The sequence below is a fragment of the Triticum aestivum genome, chromosome 5D (genome assembly GCF_018294505.1).
Source record: "Triticum aestivum cultivar Chinese Spring chromosome 5D, IWGSC CS RefSeq v2.1, whole genome shotgun sequence".
In the NCBI taxonomy this organism is placed as follows: Eukaryota; Viridiplantae; Streptophyta; class Magnoliopsida; order Poales; family Poaceae; genus Triticum; species Triticum aestivum.
In genome coordinates this window covers 318921537-318945524 of record NC_057808.1, presented here as the reverse complement: position 1 = coordinate 318945524, position 23988 = coordinate 318921537, and the positions used below count along the sequence as shown (strand labels likewise).

General features: G+C 42.2%; 3 protein-coding genes across 8 annotated transcripts; 2 read left to right on the top strand and 1 right to left on the bottom strand.

Moving 5' to 3' along the window:
- Positions 1-2719: 2719 nt before the first annotated feature.
- Positions 2720-9817, top strand: LOC123121454 (monoacylglycerol lipase). 4 transcript variants are annotated; one of them, XR_006459727.1, is made up of 9 exons: positions 2720-3311; positions 5100-5138; positions 5213-5283; positions 5765-5829; positions 5931-6023; positions 6149-6241; positions 7204-7619; positions 8921-8982; positions 9273-9817. XR_006459727.1 is itself a non-coding variant. In XM_044541446.1 (8 exons), the coding sequence occupies exons 1-8, from the start codon at positions 2920-2922 to the stop codon at positions 8922-8924; spliced, it is 1173 nt and encodes a 390-aa protein (XP_044397381.1). In that variant the 5' UTR covers positions 2720-2919; the 3' UTR covers positions 8925-9817. The 4 variants fall into 4 exon arrangements, 2 of the variants coding, with proteins under 2 accessions (XP_044397381.1, XP_044397382.1); XR_006459728.1 differs by having other exon boundaries at positions 7204-7624; XM_044541446.1 differs by having other exon boundaries at positions 8921-9817.
- Positions 9818-10093: 276 nt separating this feature from the next.
- LOC123121453 (type IV inositol polyphosphate 5-phosphatase 9) lies at positions 10094-15274 on the top strand. 3 transcript variants are annotated; one of them, XM_044541444.1, is made up of 9 exons: positions 10094-11915; positions 12015-12042; positions 12900-13078; positions 13158-13265; positions 13369-13687; positions 13786-13976; positions 14341-14449; positions 14553-14704; positions 14801-15274. In XM_044541444.1, exons 3-9 carry the CDS (start codon positions 12951-12953, stop codon positions 14958-14960), a joined length of 1167 nt encoding a protein of 388 aa, XP_044397379.1. In that variant the 5' UTR covers positions 10094-11915; positions 12015-12042; positions 12900-12950; the 3' UTR covers positions 14961-15274. The 3 variants fall into 3 exon arrangements, with proteins under 3 accessions (XP_044397379.1, XP_044397378.1, XP_044397377.1); XM_044541443.1 differs by lacking the exons at positions 10094-11915; positions 12015-12042 and adding an exon at positions 12064-12851 and having other exon boundaries at positions 12936-13078; positions 14598-14704; XM_044541442.1 differs by lacking the exons at positions 10094-11915; positions 12015-12042 and adding an exon at positions 12066-12851 and having other exon boundaries at positions 12936-13078.
- Positions 15275-17735: 2461 nt separating this feature from the next.
- Positions 17736-22810, bottom strand: LOC123121451 (probable plastidic glucose transporter 1). Its single transcript, XM_044541441.1, has 12 exons — positions 22458-22810; positions 22242-22374; positions 20916-21116; positions 20663-20762; positions 20417-20529; positions 19903-19996; positions 19676-19826; positions 19206-19352; positions 19050-19123; positions 18760-18848; positions 18414-18528; positions 17736-18299 (listed from the first exon to the last, which is right to left on the bottom strand). Exons 1-12 carry the CDS (start codon positions 22693-22695, stop codon positions 18102-18104), a joined length of 1653 nt encoding a protein of 550 aa, XP_044397376.1. The 5' UTR covers positions 22696-22810; the 3' UTR covers positions 17736-18101.
- Positions 22811-23988: the final 1178 nt, after the last annotated feature.

Sequence of the window (23988 nt, the reverse complement as noted above, 5' to 3'; positions counted from 1 at the left end):
AATGACGCGTTGGACAAGGCAACATTTGTCATCCACAAACTTATCGATGGCAAGGAGAAGGCGACTGCTCTCATTGTCAAACTTATGGACAAGAAGGATAAGCTATGCATCGAGCGAAACCTCCTCAAGGAGAAGATCATCGGATTGGCTAAGGTACAGGACGACAGAAAGGCCTTACCGCAGGATGCAACCGCCATCGTCGTCGAACTGATGGATGAGAAAGAGAAGATCAACATCGAGCGCAACCTGCTGATGGCTGAATCCATCACACCTTTGAAGCAACTTCATGAAGACATCAAAGAGATCATTGGAGCTCGCGTCGAGAAGGACAAAGCCATGGACGCAGTGAAGAAGATGGCGGAAGGCAGGCAAGAGGAGATGATGTTGGTGGTCGCGCTGAAGAAAAAGATTGAGGAATTACTCGCTGATCAACCCATCATCAACGTGGCGGTAAAAATTGAATATAGCATCCACCCCTATAATTGTAAGGGTTTACTGAATCTGCCATCCCGGTGAAGGTTAATTGAATTGTTCGCTATTAAAAGTAACTTCTGCAGTTAATTGAATTTGTCCTAGTGTTCAACGGTAACTCCTTCTTTACAGTTAACTGAATCTGTCCTGGTGTTAAAATTTCATTGAAGTTTTCACTTAACTGAAGGAGACATGCTGTTAATACTTTACTGCATTTTCAGTTGACTGAATTTGTCTAAGTGTTGAAATTTAAATCAATCCTTTCAGTTCACTGAATCTCTCAGGGTGTTAAAAGTTTACTGCATCTGTCCTCGTGTTAAAAGTTTAATGAAATTCTCCCGCTATCAATAGTTAACTAAATATTCCAGTTATCTCAAGTTGTCCTGGAGTTCAAAGTTAACTCAAATTTTGGGGTTAACTGGATTTGTCCTGGTGTCAATTGTGAATTTAACTCAATATGTGCTAGTGTTAAAATTTAAGTCAATTTGTCTAAGTTAACTAAATTTGTATCAGAGTTCAAATGTAACTCAATAGCAAAGCAATAAAAGCAACATTAATAACTTGTTCACTTCATACCAAAGACAGCATACATAAGCAACAAAAGCAACATTGATAAATTGCTAACTTATATGCTGAATGTATACGTAATCAGCATACCTAACTAGCCTTCACTTGTTCTGCAACTTCATCAGTCCTTCAGAGCCTCCGATCGACAGGAACAAAACGATGCTTAAACAAATCACACCAATCAACAGTCAAACCAAACCTTCTTCGGTTCTTCAGAAGCTTCGAATGGCACAAACAAAATGATGCTAAAACTAGTGACGCCAATCAGCAATCATACCAAACCATCGAAGTTACTCAGCTTCTCCAGGCGCACGACAGTGGTAAGGCAGGGAGCCACTGCCCGCAGAGCCCGCTCACGGTCGACGAGAGCCAACTCGTCGAAGACGGCGTCCAATGGCACGAATGGATTCCGGTGATGAAGTCCAGACAGGATTCGACCGACAACGGTGATGGCACCACGAACCCCCTCCTTGCCCAGCGCATCCCGCGTCGCTGCACGGAGACGGTTCAGCTCCTCGGAGAGATAACTGGAGCAGGAGACCATGTCAGGAAGCCGGAGCTCGTGGAAGTCGATGGGGTGACCGAACGGGTTCAGCCCGACGGCCGGCATGGTCGCGCTCGCACGACGGTACGCGTCGCGAAGCCTCACCACCTGCATGGTGACATGATCCAACAAGCGGTCCAGGCGACCCTGGAGATCCTCACGATCGGAGCGCTCGCGCACCAGCACAACTGCCGCTTCCTTCAACAACGCCAGAAGCATCTTAGTCGTCGACTCCTGCCACTGATGAAGCTCCGTGAGCTGACACTCATGACGGAGGAGCAAGTCACTCTTCTCCTCCCGGAGCTCACGGAGCTCCACATCCTTGGCCCGTAGCTGCGCATCCTTGGCCATGAGCTCCTCTCTGAGGCGCTTCACCTCTGACACAGTGATATCGTGCGCACCCATGGAAACTGGTAGAAGGAATGGGAGGGCCAAGCAGGAGGAGGGCACGGAAAGGATGAAGATGGAGGAGGGGGCGAAAAGGATGAAGATGGAGGTCTGCAGCCTGATAGAGGGAAGATCGATCTAAATCCCCAGTCCATGCCCTTTCACATCAACGGGTTTCCCAAGACCCTGCCGCGTCTAAAGATCAAAGTAACGCAACAGTCATATTTTAATTTTACCTGGCAGTCAAAAGCGACAATCGGGCAGGCGGTATAACACCATAACACGCCTGATGCCTAGGCGTCTCTCTTATGGTAAGATACACGCCTAACCAAAACCCGTGACACCCATTAACAAGTGCACACCATATTTATAGGCGTTTGTTCGATTGTGGTTAAACGCCGTATTAACAGGCGTGTCAGCAACAGCGACGCCTTCGGGCTAGGCACGTTTGAAGGCTGCCACGCTGGCGGCCGGTCGTCATCATCGGTCAATGACGCCTTGACGGGCGGCGTGGCGACGTGCAATTGTGGCGCTTTACGGTCCGGCGCAAATGAGGTCAGGTGACAAAATAAGTTTTTTTGAGGGGTTAGTGGGCGAAATAAGGTGGCCCAGGGTCTAAAAATTATACCCCGTTCAACATCTCGTCCGGACCCACGTGCCATCGGTGCGTACCGTACGCCTACCAGCGCGGCACTTGTGCGGCCCACCTCCTCACCTCCGCGTTGTTCCAAGCGCCACGGCGAACGTCTACGTTAGAAAACTCTCGCCAAATATAAACAGCGAGCTCAAGGAGAGACCGAGGGGGGACTTGACGACAGATTTCTCGCGAAGCGAAGAAGCTTCCATCGCCAGATCCCTCCCGCTTCCGCCCCCGCTGTTCCATTCGAGGGGACCGTTTCCACCAACGCTCCCTCGTCCTCGGAGCGACCCACCCGCCGCGCTCGGCCGACATGTGGGCCCCGGCGGCCTCGCCGGCGGGCAGGGCGCCCCGACCGCCGCCGCGGTTGCCGGCGGTGGTACGGGTCGTCGTCCCGCTGCCTGTCGCGGCGAGGGTGCGGGGGCTGCCGCTGCCGCCCAGTCGGCTCTGCCTAGCCGCGTCGCGTGCATCGGAAATGGCGGCCGCGGCCGAGGATGGGGAGGGGGAGGGGGAGCGGAGGTGGTGGAGGGGGGCGGAGGAGATGGACGCGGCTGTGAGGCGCGAGCTGGCGATCCGGAGGCTGCAGGAGGAAGCGGAGGAGGCGGGGACGGGGAGGAGTAGGCGGGAGTTCGCCGTGTTCGAGACGGCCAGGGGAGACACGCTCTTCACCCAGTCGTGGACTCCCGCCGCCGCCGACCCCGTCAGGTATTCACACCTCATTTGCCAACGCAGCATCGTGGAAATTAAATTTGTTATCGTAGTAGCACCGATTCACCCAGTAGCGGCGCTTTTTCTCTGCTGCTCGACGCTGTTGTGGCATCACGCGTGTCTGCTTTCTGTAAGCTAGTAGTTGGAGATGATTTGATCTGTGTTACACTTAGTTTGGCGCAATTTGATTTGATCTGTGTTAGTACCATCAGTAGTGCATACGCATTTTTTGTCTTGGGGTGCCACCCGTTGTCTGATAGTAGGGAATCATGAGAGAATGTCAGAATATTCTACTGAGACTGGAAGTTTGTGGGTTCCTTGCACGTGATTTTGTGGGGATCAGACCATGCAAACATGGGGGATTACATGACAAATATGTTTGTTTACCAACCATAAGGCTAGCTAATGTTAAGATTTCTATGTGCACGGACTAGATTACAAGGGACTAATCATTCTGTCGAAGTGTTCAGGGCGGTCTCTTTGTTATACTGTACCAGTGTGGTTACTTGTGGCGGAATCTTTTCATTAGCACGGGGAAGCATAATGGGGAGGCATTTCTGGTGATGAGTTTTATTACTATCTATATTATTTGATTCATGGAGCTGGGGCTGCAGATATTCACGGAAAGCACTAGTTGATGAGATTTTAAGTTTATTTTTTCAGAAGTACGAAGACAAGATAAATTGTTTAATTAATCTCCCAGTCATAAATTGGGCTATGTCTAGATGAATGTAGGATCTACATGTGAAGCTGCACATGCAAAATTAATCCCTAGATTAAGTAGCATATCCAATATTTAGTGTGTTATTAGAACATTGTGACAACAAAGTTATGAAATGAGGGACTCCTGCAAAATAGTGGAAGCGATGGTGCTCACCAAGCCGCAGGCTGTAAACTTAACATTTTGTTGTTGTCTCAGATAAACCTGTACATATATCTCCAAAAAAGGAAGACAAACTTTTATGGCAACTTAAAAGTGGAGTTAGCAACCTGGATGTAGCTATAATGACTGACAAACTCACAAAAGGAGTTTTTGGCCGTTTTCTGTCTAGGCCGAAAACTACTTTGTCATGGTTGGCCCTTGGCGTCAACCTGTAATGACAGAGTGGAAGCATATTCGATCTAGGAAAAGACTACATTATGGTTTGCACTTGGCGGCAACTTGCTCACTAATGCTGCTATTTCGTATAGTTTGGTACTTAGGCAGGGAACTCGGGATACATTAATGAAAATGTATGTTACTTCACAAAAAAAATCATTTGTACTCCCTCCGTTCCAAAATAATTGAAGTTGTAGGATTTTCGTAAGTCAAACTTTTTTGAGTTTGACCAAGTATATAGAAAAATCCGCAAAGATCTACGATATCAAATATATATAATATGAGAATGTAATTCATAATGAGTCTAACAAAGTAATTTTGATTTTGTAGATGTTGATATATTTTTATATAGACTTGGTCAAACTTAATGAAGTTTGACTTAGGACAATCCCAGAACTACAATTATTTTGGAACAGAGGGAGCAGCTTGTATAAACATAAGAATGCATACATCATATTTAGACATTATGCACTGCTACCGCATGCTTTGCATTTTCAGCATATATGCTATTGGAAACCTAAAATTTACAGGATGTATGATATATAGGAGTTTACATGCATGGTATAATTAACTGACTGTTACTGTATCATCATATGGGCCGAGTGCTACTTGATGTACAGCATAATCTTCTATATAGTTTTCTGTAGACACTTATCTTGACATCTTTTGTTTTTCAAATCCTGTAGGGGTATTGTTGTTCTGCTACATGGTCTAAATGAGCATAGGTATATATAATATATGGATATACCAAGAATGATTTCCATAGTGGGTTTTGCTGACAGCAGTGAGTGTCCCGCAGTGGAAGATATGACCATTTTGCAAAGTTGTTGAATGATCAAGGTCTTAAAGTTTATGCGATGGATTGGATCGGTGAGTTAGTTACCGTAATATACTGGGCTTTGCCCTGCTTATTGCTTTTAGTAAGATTCATAACTCTGTAATCCCTACTACCAACTATAAAGTTCACCTGAGGTTTAAGATTTTAAGTTCTTTCAAACTAGATCAACAATACAATATGAAGTCGATAGACTCATAATTTAATTAGGTTATCGTCTTGCTCAAGTTAATCTACACTGTTCTTAGTAGTCGCAGGATACCTGTTGCCATGTCAGCTATGTATGCGGTTATTCAGTATAAACAACCTAATTAATATCATATATACATGGCACAGTATATATCTACTACCAAATATTTCTTCTGCTTTTAATGATGTTAGTGATATATTCTTCTTTATGACTGTTATGCTTGCGCCCTGGAAGTGAACGAACTGGTTTCCATTCTCAGTCTTCCTCCTTCTCATGCACCTGGAGTCTTTCTTATTAAATTGTTGCATCGTGTCTTTTCTCTCAAGGACATGGCGGAAGTGATGGCGCACATGGTTATGTTTCGTCACTTGATCATGCTGTTGGTGACTTGGTAATGTTTCTTTATCTTTTGAATAACTGTCGAGATATGGAGTTCTAGTCGTAGCTTATTTTGTATCTGGGCTTTCTTGAACTAAGTTTCTCTGTGCGCAGAAAGAATTTTTAGAGGATGTTGTGTTAGAAGAAAACTATGGTTTGCCATGCTTCTTATTTGGCCACTCCACAGGTGGAGCTATTGTTTTGAAGGTATGCTGGCATAAGAAGCAGTTATATAATATTGTTTGATTCTCTTGGTGGTATTAAACCGTAAGATCATAACTGGAATTCTAAGTTACTAACTCATATTCCTTTTGTTTGCTGATCATTCAAAGGCAGCACTAGATCCTTGTGTGGAAGTTCATATAGAAGGTTTGATCTTGACCTCGCCAGCTATTCATGTTCAGCCATCTCATCCGATTATCAAAGTAAGTTTTAATGATGCCTTTATTTCTAGTGGTTACTGTGGGTTTTTTCTTAACCAAAGGTTGCTGTGGGGTGGCTCTGTGGCTGGGGTCTGTTATATGAACAACACCCATCTTTCCATTTTCTACATCTTGCACTCCTGGAATACTATCCTCGTATGCTTGATGTTACTTGAATGGAACGAGATTAGTAGGGTAATACCTATCGACATCGGGGAGATTTAGGTCCACATTTCAAACGATCTTATCATGTCAATACGTAGAAATATTGTTATTCTGTGCTAAAATCCATTGTCCCTTTTACTTGCCATTGTGATATGCTTCCTTAGTTATGTTTGTTGTACATATAGTTTAAAAAATGAACTATAACAGATGACAACAATTGAAGGAAGGTGCATTTTATTATTCCTTCATTTATATGGACATATACAAAAGGACAGACCCAGTGCACTTCTCGGTGTCTGGGGAGGGATTATAGAACCTACTCTTACCCCTGCAAAGTGCAATGCAGAGAGGCTGGTTCGAACCCAGGACCTCTTGGCACAAGTGGGGAGGACTTCACCACTGCGCCAGGCCTGCCCTCTTATATGGACATATAGTGTAAAATATTTTGCATTTTTAACCTTCTGTGTGGACCAGGACGTGAATACATGCAATATTATTTTAACTTGTAAGGGTTGCAATATAGCTTGTTGTGAAGTTTGAACTTCAGTATTCCACAAGAGGCATATTTAAATTCCTGTAGAACCGAGTGTTGCATTTTTGTTATGAAATAATCACTGTTTTTCTCAGTAATTTTGATTTGTTCTTTCCGTTATATTTATACAAAGAATTGACTTTAGTTGGTAATTTCAACATGGGATGCAGTCGTTTCATTTGGTACTAGTGATTGCAGTAGGAACCTTGGTAAAAAAATAAGTGCTGTTTCCTAATTCTTATATTTTTTTGGTTATTCTCAACACCAGGTTGTTGCACCAATCTTCTCGGTGTTGGCTCCGAAATACCGGGTTAGTGCTTTGCATAAGAGAGGACCTCCTGTTTCCCGTGATCCAGAGGCTCTGAAGATCAAGTATGCAGATCCGCTTGTGTATACTGGACCGATTAGAGTTAGAACAGGCAACGAAATCCTCCGGATATCATCATACTTGCAGAGAAACTTAAGTCGAGTTACAGTCCCTTTTCTAGTTCTTCATGGGACAGCTGACACGATAACTGACCCAAGAGCATCCCAACGACTTTATCAAGCATCAATGTCGACTCATAAATCGATAAAGCTATATGACGGATATTTACATGACCTTCTCTTCGAACCTGAAAGGGATGATATAGCCAATGACATCATCACTTGGTTGAGCTCAAGACTTAATGCTCTCCACAGATGGTAAGGTGAATCAGCTACGAGGTGCTTTCACTTGTAACATGGTATATAGGACAAGATAGTTGTAACACACGATGTTTTAGCATCTGCCGCTGTCTTCATAGATTTTTTGTTTAGTTATTTATTATTTAATAAAGGGTATGAAAGGAGCTTACCTGAGATGTAAGTTATGCAAGAAATGATGTACTTCCATTCTATTCCATTAGTTAAAAAGAAAAGTTATTAGTTCAATATTTGTTGCTGGATTGAATTTGGATGCTCTTACTGGTTTCTGGTAAATTTTGATCATCCATCTGATAGCACAACTTATCAATTTAATTTAGATAGTAATGGTGTGGGCATAGAGCCAGGCGATATGTTACTGATGTGCGCACAAGCAGATTAATGATGAGATGTATTGGTTATTGTGCAGTGTCAGCTATGTTATCACAGTTGACTATTCTTTGATGGATTGCCACTTGCCAGTAACATAGTCCAACCCCTATTACAGTCTCGTGTGGCGTAAGTTATAATGGTAGCTCTGTCTGCAGATATTATAACCAGGCAACATTTCATGGTTACATATTTTGTTAGTCCCAAAACTATCAATACCATGATCTTAATAGCATACTACATCATGCTATAGCCAATAGGATGTCGATATGCTTCTCCCTTTGTTGAGTCAGACTTCATTGGTGTATTGGTTATTTCATCTAATCATGATGAAGTAAACTAATGCTATATAATTTTGCTTCTAACAAAGGTTGCACTTTAGATAGGGCATGTAATGTACATAACATACTTGCAGATGCCATTTGCTTCTATGTTAAATTTTGAGGTATGATGGTTGTTTCTGAAATGAAATGATGATGTGGGATAGATTACATTGGAGGATCATAGTTTTTTATCCTTAAAAACCATGACTACTATTGGTGTGTGCATATTATTAGCCTTTTGTCTGTGCAGCAAGATGTTTTATTAATGTATCTTTTTGTGCAACAGTGCAATCTAACCACTTACAGCACCGCTTGCATGCTTGTGCACATATGAGTAATATATGTGTATCTCTTTCAGTTCTTGTGTTATGCATCTGTGCTGTTGAAGGCAAAGATGATATATATGAACTTTCTTTTTGTGTCAACTGCACTATAATTTGAAGTCCATCCTTCTGTACCAGCTATACCGACATGGCTATATCTTTTTTAATTTCTGAAAAATGGTGGAAGATTCACATCTTATTGGTCGCAAATATGTCGCTCTCGTGTATGTGGTGTGACCATCTCTGATATCATAAATTCAACCCTATTTCTTTGTGCATCTCGCAGGTAGTGTTGTTCACAAATTTGTACCTAAACTATTATCAGAAGATATCTGTATGAGGTTTGAGGTACCCCCTCTGTTCCACAACAGCATGCATCGTTTCCTTTGAAATTTTGGTTTGTACATCGTTTGTCTTTGTACATGGTGTTTGATGGGTTCTGAAACAGATACAGATTCAGCTCATTTCCAGTAAATGACAATATAGAAATACTGGAATTGGAACTTGTAACAGTAAAAAATGTGTAGTTCAGTGTCCATCTTTTCATCAGTTGTGCTATTATCAGTAGAAAGTTCGACAATATATTGAACTGCTCTTGACCAGTTATTGATTGATATACACTAATTTATATGGAACAGATACAGTTCATGCTGGGTACAGTTCAGCTCATCTCCAATAAATTATAATATAGAAATACTGCAACTGCAACTTGACAGAAAAAAAAAAAGGTGCAACTCAGTGTCCATCTTGTCATCAGTTATGCTATTGTAAAAAAGTGTATCAATTTGCAAATATATAGAACTGCTCTCGACAAGTTATTGATGATATACACTAATTTATATGAAGTGGATATCTTGTGTCAAGCATTATGCACCAGTTATTTTCTTTACCAATGGAGATTTGCTTTCCTGTGGTGGTATTGGTTTGTTTTGCTATCCCTCTGTGCTGAAGTTTCCGTGATATGGTTGTGTAACAAGTGCCAATTAGGTGCATGCAGTGAATTAACAGTTCATAAAATGCTGCAATCGATCAAGTGTTATTTGATATTTACAGAAGGCAGACATTCTTATTTGTCACTGACCGCAGAAACCCCGATCACTTGTTTGCATGTACACAAAAATATATACTCCTAGTTCCTATCCATTTTACGGAAGGCATCTAGTGACAGTTGAACAATCAGATATCTCCTTTGCTTAACTTTTATTTCTCAATATTACTGAAGTTATAGTGGGTTTCCTACCATCGTCATAAGAGAGAAGGCACCATGTATCTAGCTCAGACGTGATCATGTTTTCGGAGTTGAATAACGTAAGTTATTATGGGATTGTGAGATCCATGATCACATCGATGTGGAAACTAACTGTTATGGGAGTTATGCTACTCAAATTATGTATGTAAGCTGACCTGTAGATAACCTCTGAGTCGCGTGCTTGTGGCTCTTCGATCTGCATCGTCTACATCATCCAAGTTGACCATGCAACTCAAGTGAGCTGGTACCAGTCCGTTCTTTGTCAAGATCTCATCAAGGTTGCTTGCACAGTTGTTTACTGTGCCATTTATCTAAATATCTGTAATGTGTGCTTGTAATATTGACTCATGATAAAATCTCCCTCCGTTCCAAAATACTTGAAGTTCAAAGTTTGTCCTAAGTCAAACTTCTTTAACTTTTGACCAAGTCTACATAAAACTATACAGACATTTACAGCACCACATTAGTTCATTAGCTTAACCATAAAATATATTTTCATAGTATAGATGTTTGATGTTGTAGATATTAGCAAAATTTCCTGTACACGGTCAAACTTAAAGAAGTTTTGACTTAGGACAGACCTAGAACATCTAGTATTTTGGAACGGAGGGAATAGTTAATTGGCAACTCTTTTCTTTGCGTGTTTAGTAGTTCCAAGTCCAATATTTATTTTTAAACCTCATATACTTCGAACTGGAGGTACACCAGATATATTGTATCATTGTATGCTCTTCTTGTTCTTGTTTATAGATAAAAGGTGTATACCTGTTTATCAGTAGTATACAGAAGATTGTACATAATTTTTTTTAAGTAACATGTTATTGAGTTATATGGTACTCTGATGATTGATATTGATAAACTGCCATTGAAAATGGATATGTATGATGTTTTTTCAGTCAAACTCTTAAAATATGAACTTGTCACGGTGGTTGAAATGTTTGTAATAATATTATAAGTTAAGTAACAGTACCCAAATATGTTTCTCATTCATACCGCTGTTAGTGGTTGAATGTAAGATTGATTTTTTATAACGGGTCGTTGTGAATGCTTGACTAATTTCACATTATTCTTGTTATTTGTATGCATACAATTTCCAGAAAACTATCGCATGCACACAGCATCTCTTGACCCGAGGGTTGGCAACTTATACACTGTCTGCTTGTTCATCTAGCCACTAGCCTTCTAGTAGTACTAATGGTATGCAACGGGAGACTCGCTGGGAACCACCACCGTCCATTTACTAGGATCAGGATGATGATACATGTGGGCATGTGGTTACAAACCTGCTTTTAGATTCCCACAGCTGTGCGCGACTACATTCCAATGTGTAGTTAGGTACTTAGGTCTCTCATAGAAATGCACGAACACAATTTTTCCTCTTCTGGTTCGGGACCATCCTACTCCTGCCTTGGTTTTCCTCGGTGCAAAAAGAACGATGATGGTTTCATGAGAATGGTGCCTTGTCCAATGAAGAAACATGGGACAAGCTAGTAGCCTCCAATTTGGCTGTTTGGGAAAATGGACGATGGGCACTAGTCTTGCCTAGAGGTGCTTGCTTGTCTCTTTTGATGTCCCTTTTTTTATTCTTTTATTGCTCTTTTGTGATTCTTTTGTCAAATCACCTACTTGTAGCGTCTCCATGACCACTAGAACTAAAATATACAACATGGGTTTTTCTGTTCATTTTTCTCTAGTACCTGGCCCATGAATTCACCGTTAGTAATTGTTTTTCTCCTCTGTGAATAATTCACTATTGGTAATTGTTTTTCTCCTCTGTGAAGAATTCACTATTGGTAATTGTTTTTCTCCTCTGTGAAGAGGAGCCCATGAATTCACTATCAGTACTCCGTCCGTTCCATATTAGTTGTCACTGAAACGGATGTATCTAGACGTTTTTCAGTGCTAGATACATCCGTTTGAGCGACAACTAATATGGAACGGAGGGAGTAATTGTTTTTCTCCTCTGTGAAGAGGAGCCCAACCTGATAAGTATCAAATGTAATAATATCTTCCACTTGGAATTCAGGCAGAGGTAAGCCTACTACGACATTTTTGTTACTAAAAACACATAATTGAGCGCATTAACTCTAATATGATCTTTTTGGGTCTATGTGCCACATGCCACCTGCAGGATCTATCCACACCATGGCACAAAGCTGGTACAACCTTGAGATCTTTTCTCTATCTTTCCTTTTCTCCTTCCGAGAAACGTAGTCTTGAGATCTTTTCAGATAGTGGACACATGCAAATAGCTACATACATAAGTCCAAGTTCTAGCAAAGTTGAAACACCAGTTTGTGGTTTTCGTGCCAAAACCAAAGGTGTCATCACAAACAGATAATAATAACAATATATATTAGGTAAGCAAGTTGCACAAGTGGGCCTTTTTATATTCCCACCCAGCCATTATTCAACAGAGAATGGCTTCTTCCCCAGCCAATCAAGCATGACAGTGTAGCTCGCCTATCAGAACACTTTGGATTGCATATTTACATTATTTCTTATGCCACTTGATCATTTTTTTCTCCTGATGTTACCTGTAATATCTTGGTACTATTTATATTATTTTAGCATTGAGCCATTGACATGAGTGACGCCAAAATTATAAACTAGCTGTTATCATCTGTTAAGATCAGAACCAGCAGTCAACTAATTGGTCTACAGAAAGCTTAACATGTCTTGGACCAATTATGTATCATGTGAACATTTTAAGTTTTGCACAAAAGAGAAAAAAAAAACATTTTTGGAGTTGGTGGAAACAATGAGAAGCCTCTTGACTTGCAACTCTGTCAACATCTTAGCTACTGCTTTCTCCCTTTTCTTTCCTGCCCATTTGCTCAGCTATATATTTGCAGCATTTGCTGTGTTTATGATTACTTGCTGCATGCCACTATTAGACAGCAAGCCAATCTCTTCCTTGTCCATAGTAGGCTACCACAACATGGGAGAGAACAGGAAGTTTGGACAAGTGAGCCAACATGCATTTGTAACTACGCCTTTCTTTTCTCTGTTGCAGAGTTGAAGCATATAACATCTGATGTTCTTCTTCTAGATCATCCTGCCAAGGATGACTACAAATAAGATACTGCACCACCAGGAGCTACATGGCGATCAATCCATCTCTGATGTTTCAGGCATAGTGGATGAGACCTTGGGAAAGAGTCCCTTGGATAGGCAGGATACACTGAAATACAGGTGATTTTTGTGGTATACCTCATAGCACCCAAGTTCGTTCATTGCATTTCGTTCCTGACAATGTCTTGTGGACATGAAGGGTGTTTGCTAGTACTTGGAATATTGGCGGCATAGCACCAACAGATGATCTGGACTTGGAGGATTGGTTGGATACAAGAGCTAACTCCTATGACATCTATGTTCTAGGGTGAGTATCTAGTTCAGTTCAACGTGCTAAGTGCCAACCCATCTAATGTTATTAGTGCTGCTTAATTCTAGCTGAATAATATTGTGTGCTGATGGTGTTTTAGGTTCCAAGAAATAGTGCCACTGAATGCAGTAAATGTGCTTGGTCCTAGCAAGAGGTGTATCTCTACAAAGTGGAACTCACTAATTGGGAAGGCACTAAACAAAAAGAAGACACGAGACGGAGCACAGTTGCAGCATACAACTACAAATAGTAGTGCAATGGAAAGCTTTGGACAAGAGGAGTGCTTTATATGCATCAGGAGCAAGCAGATGGTGGGCATCTTTACCTCAGTCTGGGTGAGAAGCAATCTTAGGTTATACATTCACCATCTGGATGCGTCATGTGTTGGTTCGGGTATCATGGGCTATCTAGGGAACAAGGTACACATTGCTTGCATTCATGAGTATTAAGAAGTGTGCATCATTCATCTGCACAATCTCATGACTGTTGGCCATGTATGTTGATATGTGGATTGCAGGGTTCAGTATCAGTTCGATTTCTGCTGCATGAGACGAGCTTTTGTGTTGTTTGTTGTCACCTGGCTTCAGGTGGCAAACAAGGGGATGTGCTGCTGAGGAATTTTGATGCAGCGGATATACTTGCAAGGACGAGATTTCATGGTGGTGGTGGTGGAAATAAAAAACTGCCAAAGAAAATCCTCGATCATGAGTAAGTTCACAGTAGCCCAGCTCACGGACCTCATGTGTTCCTATATCTTTTGCCTTTGGTGTTCCTCTCAGATTTCTTCAACAGGCAATCCCAAGGCATCTTTAAAATTTGTGCTCTAGTATCAAACAACCACGGATATTAATCCCTATGCAGTGGATTAGCTTTGACGTTATTCCAATGATTGCATTCTTTAGTCCTTAGTTTGATGTGACATAAGGGCATCCCAACTGAGAAGTACGAATCCAGCAAGATGCTAGATGATGTTATACATACGTTACTATCTGTGTTGCTTATTTTTGTCTTAATTTGTAGCGACGATTTGTTCATGACATTTATTCTGTGTCTCCTGTTATCATTTGTGCAGCCAAGTAGTTTTGCTCGGTGACTTGAATTATAGGATATCACTGGAAGAGCCTGAGACAAGGTTGCTGGTGAAAGCTAAGAACTGGTCCACCTTGTTAGAGAACGATCAGGTATTATTCGCCGAGCTAACCTGATCTGCCATCCTTAACAATACCACCAGAAAAATTACTAAATACCACTATGTTTTTCCTTTTCCTCCCGGTACTATCGCAGCTAGTGTCTGAATTCTCAACGGGTCGGCTTTTTGAGGGCTTTCAGGAAGGGCCGGTCACCTTCTCTCCCACCTACAAGTACCAGCCAAACTCTGATCAGTACTACTGGTGCTTCGAAGCAGCGCGAGGGGAGAAGAAGCGTGCTCCCGCATGGTCAGCTAGCTTGATGCCTAAGAATGATGTACATGAGATGGGATTGTCTCAGGGACAAATTAATGTGACCTTGGTTGTGTAACTTTTCGTGTGCAGGTGTGATCGCATTCTTTGGCGCGGCAAGGGCCTGAAACAAATCCAATATGGGACCTGCGACTACAAGTTGTCAGACCACCGGCCGGTGAGAGCTGGTTTCATTGCTGAGTGCAGGATCAGGGGAGATGCGGAGGACTCTATTGGTGGCTTCATGCGCTGAACTCTGCAGCCGATGGTCGAGATGGAAGTTATGCACCATCCAACCAGAGGCACTGCCGTCCGATCTAAAATATGGAACAATCACGGACATAGCGAAACCATGATGGATTTTGACGAGATCTTGAGCGTTCATTGGCGACCAGTGTGCAACTGGGAAGTAGACTAGTCTGATGTTCTTATCAGTGACGCTGTATAAATTTTTTGTTCTCATCCTCATCTCTAAAACGTCTTATATTTGTTTACAGAGGGAGTATTTACCTAGCAAGTATTTTGTACACATTATGGCTAAAAGAAATTAGGAGTTTTCCAGTTGAACGTAGTGACCTGATGTTTCAGCTCTTAATTCCTGAATTAGTATTACAAGATCCACTTGAACAACTAGGCACGTAACAGTGCCTTTCCTGTCAATCCTCACTATGATGTTTAGAGATGATGCTGATCTCAAACACGAGGTGCGGCACCTGTTTGGACACACTTCCCGTGTCACATTCTTGTAAATGTGTGGCCGTTGCTTAAAGGTAGATCCCGTGGCTTGCAACAATGGACCCGACGAGGTCAGCATACAACTCCCAATTCCCCTCGCAGACAACATCGGCCATGAAAAGATTGGTGTGGAAGATCTGGGTTCATGGGAAGATCAAATTCTATCTCTGGCTACTCCACCACAACCGGCTCTGGTGCAACGACCGACTGCAATGTAGGGGATGGGAAAATCCATATTTCTGTCAACTATGCTGCCGCAACCTCGAGTCTTCTTTCCACCTGCTATGGAAGTGCAGCATCTCACGGGAAGTTTGGTCAAGAGCAGCCACTTGGGGGGGTTGTGTGGCACTCTCACCGGCCTCCTGGAGCTCAAGCAAAACAACAACCGAGACTGTCACCACAATCTTCAACTCTGCGGCGCCAAGGGAAAAAAGAGGAGTCAAGACCATAGTGGCCATGATCGCCTGGCACATCTGGCTGGAGAGAAACAGATGCACATTCAGAGGAAAGACGCCGAATGCGGTTAGCGTGATAGAAGCCTGCCGGAGAGATATCGAGCAATGGAGACTCGCCGGAGCCCATGCCATAGCGCCCCCTTTCGGGGAAATAACGTGAGATATAGGCCTTGTTTTTGTTACGTAGTGGTGAGTTTTGAGGGTTCGTGCGTGCTCCCTCCTACTTCACCTCTGAAAAACATCATCTTTTTTTCTGGATCGCTTGATCACAATTTTGTAACTCTCCCCTGCTAAGCCAATGAAAAGCCAGCAAGCCTGGATCTTTCAAAAAAAAAACAATGGACCCGACGCTGTCATCAACTTGTCATGGATGGGGGAGAACATTCAAAAGCAAGGTGCCATTGCATGAGCTTTAAATTTAGACCAATGGACGGCTAGACTAAATTCTTTTACATGATACTCCCTGGGCTCCGGGAATATACATGTCGTCCTACCACGCTGGCTTTTTTAAGCATCAAATGTGCTGCACAAACTATTTCATGAAATTACAAATGCTTCATTTCTTTTCCTTGCGACAACGGAAGAGAAAACTCAGCCAGTCCCTGCGATTGAGATTCAGTTTCACACTTACTATTACAGAAACACTAGAATACTCGGGTGGTCATATGATGGCCACAGAAAGCGATAAACATAACCATTTGAGCAAACTAAAGAAAATTGCACGGCCTGCTGTTAAACCGTCATCCATGCTTAGGCAGGTAGTTGCCGACTACCAGATATCTTCGAGACGTGCATCGAAATATCTCCACTCCTTTTGAACATTCAACACTCGCAATACCTCACCAAAAGATCTCCACGCCTCTGCCCCAATAAACAACGACGACCAAAGAAAGGCCGGTCGGTCATTGCTCACGGTTTACCACGAGCATCCTATCAGAGAGTTGGGGCTGGTTACGTCGAGCAAATTAAATAATCCCAAGAATGTTATCTTGAGATTGGGGGGTGGGGTGGGCGGAGCGGAGCGGAGGAAGGCGGGTTTGTGTTATTACCCGTACAGGATACGGGAGTAGCATAGCCAAGCGAGCAGTCGAGACAATATCAGCTCCGCTCGCTTTCCTCTCGAGTTAACTAAGGTGAGGCATAGTCGCAGTGAGTAGGACGCGGGTCATGCAGTGGGTGGAAGCGTGTGTGTGCACACTGCACAGCTCTTAAAATATATTTTTTTGTTGCGATTAGCTCTTAAAAATACTCGTCACCTAGGCAGGTCTAGCAACCTTGTTTCAAAGTAAAAGAAAGGAAATCTATGCATGGCCTTGATTTGCCCTGGGAGTTGTGGCTGCTAACACCTGTGATAATATCTCCAACGCGGGTGCCTCAGCGGCGAATGACCAGCGCGTATAAAGTGCTTCCTTGTGGCTGCGTGCGTCTGTTGAGATGTGGGGCTTTTACAAGAAGTGCTCTGCAGATATGCGTCTGTAGAAAAAAAAAAGCGTAATCTACGAGAGTCTGTTATGTGCTCTTGAAAAAGTTCCAACTTCGAATCCGTGCACTTTGCAAAATAAAATAAAGAAGGCAAATGGATGTGAAACGGTCGCTACTCACAGCAGATTTGTTTTCCTTGCACCCGAGAAATACTCTGTCCGTCCCGAATTACTTGTCGTAAAAATGGATATATCTAGAACTAAAAATACATCTAGATACATCGATTTCTGCGACAAGTAATGTAGGATGGAGGGAGTACTTTGAATGCCAAGTTGAAACTATCAAGTTGTTTAGGATACGTTGCCCTCAAGATGCTATGACTACACATCTTTGGAAGTGCACATAATGTTCAAGTATGAAGACCCACAAAAAAATATATTCATGTATAAAGAACTGCAAACTACTACATATATACAAGAATGGTATTTCCTCTACCCAGTATTTAGACAGTACACCAATGGCTAGCGCTATTATCAACTGAGGTGTGTTAGCAATTACAGTGATCTATTGCATACATGGGCATAATGATTGAAGTTAGGTGAAACTGTGTTTGTGCGCAACAAATTGTTGCTGCTGCTAAAGAGCTACTGCTTCTACATAACCTCCAGCAGATATACCCACAGGCATTTGAGTGCATGTACTTCTCGGTTCAAAAACTCATCGAGGCAGTTGAATGCCATTCATTTTTGGCCCATCCGCATGACTTGATACAACAACCTGTTCTACTTTCGTTCCCCTGGGGCAGCAGGGCTCAGAGACATCTCAATTTCCTCAAGAGAACGTCCTTTTGTCTCAACTATGAAATTGTAAGCGAAAAGTGCGGACAGCAAGGAGACTCCACCGAAACCTGCATACACCGCTCCGACGCCAAACAACTTTACAAGCTCCAGGAAATATAGTCCCACCACAAAATTACATATCTGACAAACAATCAATTCCATAAGCATATAGGGGTAGACAGGACAGTTTTTTTTTTGAGACAGGACAATACTGGTAAAGTACGTCTTTTGATACAGAGTGAGTAGAGTGCATACCCAATGTACAGTGAAGCTGAACCCCATAACTTTTGAGCGTGTCCGGGCACTGCTCAGCTCAGGTATGATAATTCCAGTGACTGGCCCAGCACCAAGAGCAAAAGTAAAAATGTACCTGAAAATGCAATCATAAGTTTTCTATACACATGGACAAAAGAGCGACGTACCTAGCCAATTTCAATACTAGTAAAACACAAATAGCATGAGTGAGGTCTCTAACCAAGATTCTGATCATTTGTCACAACTGTCAAGTGATTGCAGTGCAATGAGGTTTAGTCACATTTTAAATTGCTGTGGACCATGGGATGAGGAATATGCTAGAGAGAAAGATGGTAAAAGTGCATACAAAAGAGTTCCGGTAACTGAGAGGGTATGTCCAACGCCTTCATCAAGGGGAAAGCTGATGGAAAACACTATGAGGAACATAGCAAATGCCTGCAAATGGGAAGAAAGTGGCATTAGATTTTTTTAACAAGAGCAGTATTTGAACAAAGAACACCGACTATCAGGATAACCATATCAGCGCACCAAAGGAATAGTATACTCCTCATCAACCCCCCAACAAAAGGAAAATGCAGATATTTTTTTACAAAAAAATACAAGATTATGTTGGACTGCCTGAAAAATGCTGCATACCATTCCAAGATAGCTCCCTATCAAAAGATTCTTCCGTCCTTGCTTGTCCATCAAATTTGAAGCAACAAGTGCCCCTAAAACTCCTCCAAAACATGGTACATAAGTTTATGAATAAGATACAACATAGAGGAACATGAATAATGGAGTTTAACTAACCTCCAAAGTTGGTTATTCCAACATATAAGCTCGCCAAAATACCACTCGTAATACCAACATCACGGAATGTTAATGATGAAAAATAGAGAACACCATTTATTCCAGCAAACTGTTGCAGAAAGAAAAGCGACCCTCCAATCAATGCAACTGCATATACATTAGAGAATATTTATTGCTAATGAAAAAAATCATAATAATACAAAAAAAACAACTGCTTCCAAGCAAGGTCATGGCCTCTCCTTTACAAAAGGTGTGTGGAGAAAGAATGATATTTGTGTTCAAAGTTATGCAAAAATGAGATGCAAAACCTCAAGCGGGCACGTAAGCGCTGGAATGTGCACATCCATACCACATAAGCAGGCATGTACAAATCCAAACATATACAGTTCACAAGCATATGGTTATTCATATCAGTAAGAGAGACCAAAAGAAGGAACAGCAAAAGGAAATATAAAGGTAATGGAAACAACCTCTGTTGTGGGGTTCTGCCAGAAGTTCTGACCAGCTAGCCTGTGAATCATCATTTGCAACAACAGATTTCATTTCTTCCATGGCCTTCTCCGCTTCAGCAACTCCCCAAATATTCTCTACCACTTTTCTGGCATCATCTAATCTCCCAACCTACATGATAGAATGTACTGATGCGAAGGGTCTTGATCAACTAAATGAAACTCACAATTAAGCGGTGAAGGCACACCTTGGCAAGCCAGCGTGGACTCTCAACGGCGAATTGCATTCCAACAACAATGAAAAAACCAGGCACACATGCTGCATAAAGCATTGTTCGCCACCTATGGAAAGGAACCCAAAATATTAATTAGGCAACATGTTAAGAATCTAGTAAAAATAAAATGCATGTGGTTATAAATTTGTTCACAAAGCTTAACAAAAATGTGAAGTGTTCAAAATCAAAGTGTTTGTTTTAATATGTAAAATCTCGAGGCTTAGTAGTTAAAGCTAGAAATTTGGGCTCCTGTAAAGCTGTAACAGTGCAATATTCTTCATATGACTAAGATTTATTTCAACAATTAATAACCTTTGCATTGGTTCTATTCTTCTATACTACTGAGATATGTGAGAAAGAAGGTTATGAATCTGCTGATTAATACATGTTATGAATCTGTTCCATGATCACGGGCACTGTAAAAAAATTAAACCAATGATAACTTACATCATTAACATAGCAGAAAAGCCAACGAAAGGTGCCTCACCAATGTGGATCACTTTCAGAAGGTATCCCCAAGGAAAGTGCAGCAATTATTCCTAAACATGTTCCAATCTGGCATAGAGTACCCAAAGTGCCTCTGTATTTTGTTGGAGCAACCTAGTATGTAGTAGCATGCAAAAAGAGTGAACATTGAAACAGAGATATATAGACATGAGAACTGGGTATAAGACTAAGCATAGTGCTATCGCACTGCCGTTCAATTCTGAAGCATCACATTTCTGAAGTGTACCTCAGAGATATATATTGGAACAAGCACGGTATTTACGCCAATTCCAATGCCAACAAGGAACCTTCCCAGGAGCATCTCATCCAACGAATGTGCCTGTGCACTGTATTATTGTTTTAGACGTAACAAACGATGTTTATGAAATGGACATGCTGTTAAGAGGAAAGACTGAATTTGATGTTAACTTCTGTACAACTATGTTACGGCAGCAGTTAGAAGAAGAAACTCCATAAACCTACGAATGTAGGAAAAGTACCTGATGAAAGCCCCAAGAATTAATGGAATACTATCAATCTGAAGAGTCCTTTTACAACCTAAATAATCAACTAGCGCAGACGAGCCTAAGCTCCCAAAGAATGCACCGACAATGAATATGCTGACCACAAGACCTTGGAGAAATGGATTTCCTTGAAAACCAAGCTCTCGTGCAATATCCTCTATCGGACCATTCATGACCCTGCAAATTACATCATGCACCGAGAGTTTACTAGAATGTTTTAACATAACATAGATATCAGCACCAGTAAACTGAAAATAACATTGCAATGTATAGTCCATTAAACAGCCAAATACACATACTTCAGGACACATTCCAAATTCAGTGTTCACATCCAACTTACATTGATCATTTAAATTTCTTTGAAGCCACATGAATTTTGATGACAGCTGCACCATTTCCTATACAAAATTTATGTAGTAATGATGTGACTACCAGCTACCGCATAACAACTGATTGAAATTACTAATCAAAGATATTCGAAAACAAGTTAGGGTCTATGCATGTTTTCTAAATTTTAAACTTCAGATCTAATTCAGAAAGAACACATAAGTGGCACGTCCAGTTCAACACTCGTAGAAAGGATATGTGATTGTAAGACTACCCACAGTGGGAGTAACATAGGTAGTAACATCACACATATCTAGATAAAATAGATGATGTGGCAAGCAATAAATGAAGAAATGGAGGAAAGTGGTAAGACTAGCCACAATGGGTAGTAACATAGACTAGTAACATGCCCATGTTACTAGCCTATGTTACTACCTCTATAGTGGGGAGTAACATATGTGTGGTAATATGGAGCACTTCATTTATTAGGCTATAGACACATCTTGCCTTGATATGTGTGATGTTACTCATACTAGTAGTAACTAGCTATGTTACCACTTTCATCCCTTTCTTCATTTATTGCATGCTACATCATCTATTTAACCTAGATATGTGTGATGTTACTACCTATGTTACTCCCATTGTGGGTAGTCTAACATAGCTAGTTACTAGTAGTATGAGTAACATCACACATATCAAGGCAAAATGAGTCTATAGCCTAATAAATAAAGTGTTGCATGTTACCACGCACATGTTACTCCCCACTATAGAGGTACTCCCTCCGTTCGGAATTACTTGTCTCGGAAATGGATGTATCTAGAACTAAAATACGTCTAGATACATTCATTTCCACGACAATTAATTCTGAACGGAGGGAGTAGTAACATAGACTAGTACAACTTTAGTACAAAGTTGTACTAAACCAAAGACAGTTATTTTGGGACGGACCGACGGAGGTAGTATTCTCTTACGCACCCAATGTGGTAGCCAAAGAGGAAATTGGCCATGGACGCCGTGAGCACGTGCGGGAACACCCGCACCCACCCGAGATCAGCGTCACCACCTCCGTCTCCACCACCACCACCGCCTCCGAACCCCGCATCCAATCCTGTCAAGAACAGCGAAAGCTCGCATCATTACATCAACGCACCAACACGTGCACGAGCAACAAAGAAGCAACGGATGCCGAACCTGACATGCCACCCAGCAATTCCGAGCTAAGCTGAGGAGGCGGGGCAGAAGATTGGCTGGAAGGAGGCCCGCTCTCTACGGCGGCGAGGCGTGGGTGCCAGAGCTCGAGGCGGCCCGGCAGGGCACGGAGGGCGACTCCGCGCGCGCGGCTAGAGGACGGCCCGAGGCCGAGCCGCGGTCGCAGCGAGGGCGCCGAGGGAAGGATAAGCATCGCGGCAAGCGGCGTCGGCGGCATCATCGTTCGGGCGACGGGACGGGCAATTCGTCGAGCAGCCGGCGGGCGAGGGGCGGAGTGGGGAAGTAGCGAACGAATTTGGGAGGTAGGCGAGCGCGCGCAGAGGAAACGGGTGAAGGGGAAGCCGCGACGCGGAACAGCTGATTTTATGTGGGGCCAGTTTGTACCATGGCTCGTGAAGAAGCAGTGGCCACGTGTCACACTGTCACCTGCTTGACTGAAAGTGAGCACAAGATTTTTTTCTTTAATTTTTTTTTTGCAAAAATGCAAGCTTTTGTTTTCCTAACTTGGAAACTCAACTAGGCTCATGCGAAAATCCATCTCTGCACCCAAGCTGACGAAAAAAATCAAAACAAATACTAGAAAAATTTAAAAAATTCTATTTTTTTTGTGTGGTAGACAATTTGTTGCGTGAGACCCGCTCCAAATTTTAAGTCATTTGGATATATGAGCAGCTCTCAGCAAAAAAGACAAATTGGGGGTCTGTAAAAATGTTTACTGTTCATGTACTGTTTTGACCCGATTTGTCTTTTTTGCTGAGAGCTGCTCAGATGTCCAAATGACTTGAAATTTGGAGCGGGTCTCACGCATCAAATTTTCTACCACACAAAAAAAATGGAATTTTTTGAATTTGTTTTGTAGTTTTTACGATTTTTTTTCTAACCGGGTGCAGATGAGCCTGGGCACCAAAACGCCCTACTCTCTCATGTCCCTTTTTCTTATAAAACACACACTTGTTTCTTGTATACAAGTGTGAAATGTCATATGTCATTAGAAACAACTTGTTGAGTGGAAACAACATGTAATTAGAGCATGTACAACGCTCCACGTTGGACCAGTGCCCTAGCACACCACGTCAACTCAAATGCTCCACCTCATTCCAACCTGCTACTTGCAGTGTGAAACGGGATCCTGCAGAGAAACCCGCTTTCTCACTGACAAAAGCCAACTTTAGAGTGTAAAAGCAAGAGGAAGATGAGCTCACACATGGGAGGCAGGTCACGAGAGAGAGCATCAGGTGTGAAAAGGCTGAAGTGATGGGTCCTAGTGAGATGATGCCTACGGTGGAAGCTAAGGCCATGTTTGTTTAATAAGTCATAGGACTTTTTTAAGTCCCAACTTATAAGTCATAAGTCCCTACCTGTTTGTTTACATCGACTTATAAGTCCCGAGTCCCTGCCTGTTTGTTTACAGGGACTTATAAGTTGATAAAACACTTGTTCACATAACCCTCCCATGCTCAGAGACCGTGCTCGGCCTCCTCCACCCTGAGACACGGGCCTCCCACGACCAGGT